General features: G+C 25.3%; 1 protein-coding gene across 1 annotated transcript; it reads left to right on the forward strand.

Moving 5' to 3' along the window:
- Positions 1–1265: 1265 nt before the first annotated feature.
- On the forward strand, positions 1266–6985 carry LOC142224443 (uncharacterized). The gene is made up of 3 exons (XM_075294213.1): positions 1266–1475; positions 6562–6729; positions 6821–6985. The coding sequence occupies exons 1-3, from the start codon at positions 1266–1268 to the stop codon at positions 6983–6985; spliced, it is 543 nt and encodes a 180-aa protein (XP_075150328.1).
- The last annotated feature ends 1690 nt before the right edge of the window (positions 6986–8675 follow it).

Below are 8675 nucleotides of genomic sequence, written 5' to 3' on the forward strand. Positions count from 1 at the left end.
AGTGGACCGATATGGCCCATTTGCAAAACCATCTGCGTGATAACGTGATTTCAACAGACGGACGGACGGACATGCTTAGATCGACTCAGAATTTCACCACGACCCAGAATATATATACTTTATGGGGTCTTAGAGCTATATTTCGATGTGTTACAAACGGAATGACAAATTTAATATACCCCCCATCTTATGGTGGAGAGTATAAAAATATAAAACTTCGTATTAATTGCTATTGCTATAGAGTTATCACATATTTTAGGGATATAACGTTATTGCAACTGAGTTATAGGGATTAGGAAAGTGTTGTGACAATTTGCTAATATTTAGTTATAAATCTACATATACTTATATTTTGATAACTAATGGCCATTTTCTATTTTGGAGCTATAAATTATGTGATATTAATTTGTTTTTATTGAAATTATTTTATGGGTCATATCAAACGAACTACGTCCAAGCTGGATAAGGAAGTTATGTTTCATAGATCTCAATAAGGCTGTCCCACACAGCGCCCCACGAGTGTCTAGGTTGAATAATACTTTTGTATGGATGTCTATTGAATGTGAGAGAAAAGAAAACAATTCCGAATAATATGAATGTGATCGTTCTTCTTAGGCAATTTAATTGAATAATATGATGAAAATTGAGTGTAACATTGAGTGTATAAGAGAGCATATTTTAAAAGCATCCTAATCATAGCCTGTACAATACTGAGTAAACACGAAATTCTGAGAGTATGAGAGTTAAAGGCATATGCTGTTGTTATTAAGGTAATTCAGTCGACAAAAATGAAAATTTTCGCAAGGCCGAGGTGAAAAATTTTAGAAATCTTGCCAATAGGGCCTCCACATCACCACGATCTTTGAATTTTTTCACATCGTTTGGTGAACATCTTAGCTTTATTTAAATTTTCCACATATTATATCCCACTGTTCAACGAAGTAAAATCTATATATGAGCATCTGAAAATTTCACTGCAATAGCTCTAAATATTAAAGACGTTAAAGCAGTGAAGACAGACAAGAGTTGATTACAACAAAAATCACCAACAAATATTGGGAGTTTTTTTTTTTTTGGAAAATTACCATCTCAATGTATTTTTAATTACTCTATCTTCAATTCCAGTTCTCTCAAGCATTTAACCAAAAATTTTTAGACTATCTACAGAAACGATTTAAAAAACAAAACATAACAAAATAATTTATACCGAAAAAATGTCCCATAATATATTAATGAAATAAATATAAAAACATCTAGTTGCAAATATGTTGAAATCATTGATGGTAGTGCTTTTGATTCTCTGGTCTGTCCTATGGCCGATAGAGACAAATGTACGTTTTACAAATTTAAAATGTGAATCATATCGCCCGGATTTTGCTAGATTTCTTACGTGTCGTCTTAAGGTAGTGCGTCGCGGCATTATTTCGCTTCATGTGAATGCAAAACTATTGCAACCTCCTGTTACTAATATAACGGTGAGTTAAAAACTTAATGAACAAAATTGAAAAAAAAAAAAAATAGATAATCATAAAATATATGCAAAAAAAGTGAACAGTGACTGGGAAAAGGACGAAGAAGAATAATTGACTAAAGAAGATTTATCAATATTCTATTTCTACTGAATATTTTTTCAAATTTTTTTTTCTACAGAAAATTTTGTCAAAATTTTATTTCCATAGAAAATTTGTCAAAATTTTATTTCTATAGAAAATTTTGTCAAAATTTTATTCCTATAGAAAATTTAGTCAAAAAATTTTATCAAAATTTTGTTTCAATAGAAAATATTTTTATAAATTATGTCAATATTTAATTTCTATAAAAATTTTTTGTTAAAATTTTATTTCTATAAAAATTGTTTGTTAAAATTTTATTTCTAAAGAAAATTTTGTCAACATTTTATTTCTATAGAAAATTTTGTCAAAGTTTTATGTCTATAGAAAATTTTGTCAAAATTCTATTTCTATGGAAAATTTTGTCAAAATTATATTTCTATAGAAAATTTTGTCAAAATTATATTTCTATTGAAAATTTTGTAAAAATTTTATTTCTATAGAAAATTTTGTAAAAATTCTATTTCTATGAAATATTTTGTCAAAATTATATTTCTATAGAAAATTTTGTCAAAATTTTATTTCTATAGAAAATTTTGTCAAAATTTTATTTATATAGAAAAATTTATCAAAATTTTATTTGTATAAAAAATTTTGTCAAAATTTTATTCTTATAGAAAATGTTGTCAAAATATTATTTCTATAGGAAATTTTATTTCTATAGAAAATTTTATTTCTATAGAAAATTATGTCAAAATTTTATTTCTATAGAAAATTGTGGCAAAATTTTATTTCTATAGAAAATTGTGGCAACATTTTATTCCTATAGAAAATTTTGTCAAAATTTTATTTCTATAGAAAATGTTTTCATTATTTTATTTCTATAGAAAATTATGTCAAAATTTTATTTCTATAGAAAATTGTGGCAAAATTTTATTCCTATAGAAAATTTTGTCAAAATTGTATTTTTAAAGCAAATGTTGTCAAAATTTTATTTCTATAGAAAATTGTGGCAAAATTTTATTTCTATAGAAAATTATGTAAAACTTTTATTTCTATAGAAAATTTTGTCAAAATTGTATTTTTATAGAAAATTTTGTCAAAATTGTATTTTAAAGAAAATGTTGTCAAAATTTTATTTCTATAGAAAATTTTGTAAAAATTTTATTTCTATAGAAAATTTTTTCAAAATTTTATTTCTATAGAAAATTATGTCAAAATTTTATTTCTATAGAAAATTGTGGCAACATTTTATTCCTATAGAAAATTTTGTCAAAATTGTATTTTTAAAGCAAATGTTGTCAAAATTTTATTTCTATAGAAAATTGTGGCAAAATTTTATTTCTACAGAAAATTATGTCAAAATTTTATTTCTAAAGAAAATTTTGTCAAAATTGTATTTTTATAGAAAATTTTGTCAAAATTGTATTTTAAAGAAAATGTCAAAATTTTATTTCTATAGAAAATTTTGTAAAAATTGTATTTCTATAGAAAATTTTTTCAAAATTTTATTTCTATCGAAAATTGTGCCATAATTTTATTTTTATAGAAAATTTTGTCAAAATTTTATTTCTGTAGAAAATTTTGTCAAAATTGTATTTCTATAGAAAATTGTGGCAAAATTTTATTCCTATAGAAAATTTTGTCAAAATTGTATTTGTAAAGAAAATTTTGTCAAAATTGTATTTGTAAAGAAAATTTTATTCCTATAGAAAATTTTGTCAAAGTTGTATTTTTAAAGAAAATTTTGTCAAAATTTTATTTTTAAACAAAATTTTATTTCTATAGAAAATTGTGGCAAAATTTTATTTCTATAGAAAATTATGTCAAAATTTTATTTCTGCAGAAAACTGTGGCAAAATTTTATGCCTATAGAAAATTTAGCAAAATTGTATTTTTAAAGAAAAGTTTGTCAAAATTTTATTTCTATAGAAAATTTTGTCAAAATTGTATTTTTATAGAAAATTTATCAAAATTTTATTTCATTTTAATTTTATTAAAGTACCTCTTAGTTGGAAATGAATATTTTGCAAAATCTATTTTTATTTATTTTTATTTTTTCTTGTGGCAAAATTTTATTTCTATCGAAAATTGTGGCAAAATTTTATTTCTATAGAAAATTTTGTCAAAATGTTATTTCTATAAAAAATTGTGGCAAAATTTTATTTCTACAGAATATTATGTCAATATTTTATTTCTGTAGAAAATTGTGGCAAAATTTTATTTCTATAGAAAATTTTGTCAAAATTGTATTTTTAAAGAAAATTTTGTAAAAATTTTATTTCTATTGAAAATTTTGTAAAAATTTTATTTCTCTAGAACATTTTTTCAAAATTTTATTTCTATCGAAAATTGTGCCATTATTTTATTTCTATAGAAAATTTTGTCAAAATTTTATTTTTATAGAAAATTTTTTCATTATTTTATTTTTCTAGAAAATTTTGTCAAAATTTTATTTCTATAGAAAATTTTGTCAAAATTGTATTTCTATAGAAAATTTTTTCAAAATTTTATTTCTATCAAAAATTGTGGCAAAATTTTATTTCCATAAAAAATTTTGTCAAAATTTTATTTTTATAGAAAATTTTGTCAAAATTTTATTTCTATAGAAAAATTTATCAAAATTTTATTTCTATAGAAAATTCCGTCAAAATTTATATATAAATTTTATAGAGAAAACTCTATAGTTTTTTTTTCATTTTATTTCTATAGAAAATTATGTCAAAATTTTTTTTTCTTAAGAAAATTATGTCAAAATTTTATTTCTGTAGAAAATTTTGGCAAAATGTTATTTCTATAGAAAATTTTGTCAAAATTGTATTTTTAAAGAAAATTTTGTCAAAATATTATTTCTATAGAAAATTTTGTAAAAATTCTATTTCTCTAGAACATTTTTTCAAAATTTTATTTCTATCGAAAATTGTGCCATTATTTTATTTCTATAGAAAATTTTGTCAAAATTTTATTTTTATAGAAAATTTTTTCATTATTTTATTTTTCTACAAAATTTTGTCAAAATTTTATTTCTATAGGAAAACTTATCAAAATTTTATTTCTATAGAAAAATTTGTGAAAATTTTATTTTTATAGAAAAATTTTTTAAAATTTTCTTTTTATAGAAAATTTTGTAAAAATTGTATTTCTATAGCAAATTTTGTCAAAATTTTATTTTTATAGAAAATTTTCTCAAAATTTTATTTCTATAGAAAATTTTGTCAAAATTTTATTTCTACAGAAAATTTTGTCAAAATTGTATTTTTTTTAGAAAATTTGTGCAAAGGTTTATTTTATAGAAAATTGTGGCAAAATTTGATGTCTATAGAAAATGTTGTCAAAATTTTATTTCTATAAAATTTTTTTTCCAATTTTTATTTCTATATAAAATTTTGTCAAAATTTAATTTCTATAGAAAATTTTGTCAAAATTTTATTTCTATAGAAAATGTTGTCAACATTTTATGTTTGTAGAAAATTTTGTCAAATTTTAATTTATATAGAAACTTTTGTCGAAATTTTATTTCTATAGAAAATTTTGTGAAAATTTTATTTCTCTAGAAAATATTGCCAACATTCCATTTCCATAGAAACTTTTGTCGAAATTTTATTTCTATAGAAAATTTTGTAAAATTTCTGCTTTTATACAGAATTTTGTCAACATTTTGTTTTTATAGAAAATTTTATTTCTATAGAAAATTAAAGTACCTCTTAGTTGGAAATGAATATTATGCAATTTTTTTTTATTTTTTTTTATTATACCCTTCACCACTACTGTGGTACAGGGTATAATAAGTTTGTGCATTTGTATGTAACGCCAAGAAGGAAAAGTCTGAGACCCATCGTTTAGTATACCGATCGTCTTAGAATTAAATTCTGAGTCGATTTAGCGATGTCCGTCTGTCTGTCTGTCCGTCTGTCTGTCTGTCTGTCTGTCTGTTGATGTATTTTTGTGTGCAAAGTACAGCTCGCAGTTTTAGTCCGATTGTCCTAAAATTTGGTATAGGGTCCTGTTTCGGCTCAAAGATTGATTTTGGAAAAAATCGGTTCAGATTTATATATAGCTGTCATATATATTTTTCACCGATCTGGTCATAATTGGCGTGTATATCAACCGATCTTCCTCAAATTCCGTACATCCGAATATTTTATGAGTCTCGAAAAACTTGCAAAATATCAGCCAAATCGGTTCAGATTTAGATATAGCTCCCATATATAGCTTTCGCCCGATTTACACTCATTTGCCCACAGAGGCCAATTTTTTGCTCCGATTTAGTTGAAATTTTGCACAGGGAGTAGAATTAGCATTATAGCTATGCCTGCCAAATTTGGTTGAAATCGGTTCAGATTTAGATATAGCTCCCATATATAGCTTTCGCCCGATTTACACTTAAATGGCCACAGAGGCCAATATTTTTCTCCGATTTAGTTGAAATTTTGCACAGGGAGTATAATTAGCATTGTAGCTATGCGTGTCAAATTTGGTTGAAATCGGTTCAGATTTAGATATAGCTCCCATATATATGTTCTTCTGATTTCGACAAAAATGGTCAAAATACCAACATTTTCCTTGTAAAATCGCCACTGCTTAGTCGAAAAGTTGTAAAATTGAATATAATTTTCCTAAACTTCTAATACATATATATCGAGCTATAAATCAAAAATAAACTTTTTCGAAGTTTCCTTAAAATTGCTTCAGATTTAAACGTTTCCCATATTTTTTTACTAACATTGTGTCCCACCCTAGTGCATTTGCCGACTTAAATTTTGAGTCTATAGATTTTGTAGAAGTCTATCAAATTCTTCCAGATCGAGTGATATGTAAATGTATGTATTTGGGACAAACCTTTATATATAGCCCCCAACACATTTGACGGATGTGATATGGTATCGAAAATTTAGATCTACAAAGTGGTGCAGGGTATAATATAGTCGGCCGCCCGACTTTAGACTTTCCTTACTGGTTTTTTTTATTTATTTTTATTTTTATTTTTTTTTTTTCTTTCTTTTATTTGCAGTTAAATTTGTCGCTACAAAAAAAGCTTAGTGGATATCGACCTTTCCTGTACAATACAACATTTGATTTTTGCAAATTTATGCTGAATCGTAAAGAAAAAACTTTTGCCATGCTAGTTTTTGGTGTTTTAGGAAAGTATTCGAATATCAATCATACTTGCCCTTATATGGTAAGATAAAAATTATGATTTTTTATTAATATATAAATGCTATGTTTAATTGATTTTTTTTGTGTTTCTTACGGGTTTCCCCAAATTTTAGGAAAATGTGATTGTGGATAATTTTACAATATACGAAAATAGTTTCAAACGTTTACCACTGCCAATTGGGGAATATATGTTCCAATTCAAATTTGGAGCCTATAATGACTGGAAAGGTGTTGTTCAAGCTTTTGTTGAAATTGATAGAGAATTTGCTTGGGCCTAATGACATGTTGTGAAATATCTAACATCAATTATTGTCCATCAAAACAGGACAATTTCTTTAGCAAGTGAGAAAAAAAAATATTTATGTCGTGAAAAATAATTATTTTATTTTTTAGTTATCATTTGTAAAATATAACTATTAGAATTTGGCAACTCTAGTTACAAACTGTATGATTCTCTCTCTTTCCTTTATATGTATTTATATTTTTGTACTCCACTGAAGTTCTGTGTTATGATTATAATTTAGTCTTAAATGTTCACTTGAAATAAACATATATTACAGCAATAACTTGAGGATATTCATTTTTCTTAATATCGGTTGAAGAATTAAAATTATGGGAAAATTAAAAAAAAAAAAATTATATACGAGCGTAAGTTCGGCAAGGCTGAATCTTATATACCCTTCATCATGAATTGAGTAGAAACTTCTACTAAAGACGGTCATCAACAATTGAATTACTTGGGTTGCATCCGACGGCAAGGCATTTTAAAAGTTCTTAACATCATCTTCTAAATTGTAAGTTAGTCCATGCGGGATATATATTAGTCAAAAGAAAGCTCGATTGAATACGTATATATTGAGTTCTTGACCGGTATACATAGGGCAGAAATAATTACGAACCGATATGAACTTTTGTGCTGCAATTGAAATATGGGTGTCGCTTTATATGGGGGCTATATACAATTATGAACACGAGTCTACCAAAAATGGCAGATTTTTTTACTAATTGGTAGATTGGTAGAATTCTTGATGTTTTGCAAGATTTTGCAAAATATTCCTCTCCAACTATGAAATGCTTCATAAATTTTCTATATAAAAAACATTTTGACAAAATTTTCTACAGAAATAAAATTTTGACAAAATTGTCTATAGACATAAAATTTTGACAAAATTTTCTATAGAAATAAAATTTTAACAAAATTTTCTATAGAAATAAAATTTTGACAAAATTTTCTATAGACATAAAATTTTGACAAAATTTTGTATAGAAATAAAATTGTGACAAAATTTTCTATGGAAATAAAATTTTGACAAAATTTTCTATAGAAATAAAATGTTCTCAAAATTTTCTATAGAAATAAAATTTTGACAAAATTTTCTATGGCAATACAATTTTGGTAGATTATTTTTGTGGCTCGAGTGGCAATCGTGATTTTTCTGTGATTGGGGATCGGTTTATATGGGGGCTATATATAATATAGAGCGATACGGACCAATTTTGGCATGGTTATTATCGGTCATATACTAGCGAAATGTACCAAACTTCAACGGGATCGGATGAATGTTGATCCTTCAAGAGGCTCCGTAGGTCAAATGTGGGCATCGGTTTTATGGGGGCTATCTATAATTATGGACCGATGTGGACCAATTTTTGCATGGTTGTTAGAGACAATATACCAACATCATGTACCAAATTTCAGCCGGATCGGATGAAATGTGCTCCTCTTTGAGGCTCCGCAAACCAAATCTGGTGATCGGTTTATATGGGGGCTATATATAATTATGAACCGATATGGACCATTTTTTGCATGGCTGTTAAAGACCATATACCACATTTCAGCCGGATCGGATGAAATTTGATTCTCTTAGAGGCTCCGCAAGCCAAATCGGGGGATCGGTTTATATGGGTGCTATATATAATTATGGTCCGATATGGACCAATCTTTGCATAGTTGTTAGAGAGCATATA

The sequence above is a fragment of the Haematobia irritans genome, chromosome 2 (assembly GCF_050003625.1).
Source record: "Haematobia irritans isolate KBUSLIRL chromosome 2, ASM5000362v1, whole genome shotgun sequence".
Classification (NCBI taxonomy): domain Eukaryota; kingdom Metazoa; phylum Arthropoda; class Insecta; order Diptera; family Muscidae; genus Haematobia; species Haematobia irritans.

Coding starts and splice junctions, on each gene's coding strand:
- LOC142224443 (XM_075294213.1), top strand. CDS start 1,266: ATGTTGAAATCATTGATGGTAGTGCTTTTGATTCTCTGGTCTGTCCTA. Junction 1,476..6,561: donor CTCCTGTTACTAATATAACG/GTGAGTTAAAAA, acceptor TTTTATTTGCAG/TTAAATTTGTCGCTACAAAA. Junction 6,730..6,820: donor ATCATACTTGCCCTTATATG/GTAAGATAAAAA, acceptor CCCAAATTTTAG/GAAAATGTGATTGTGGATAA.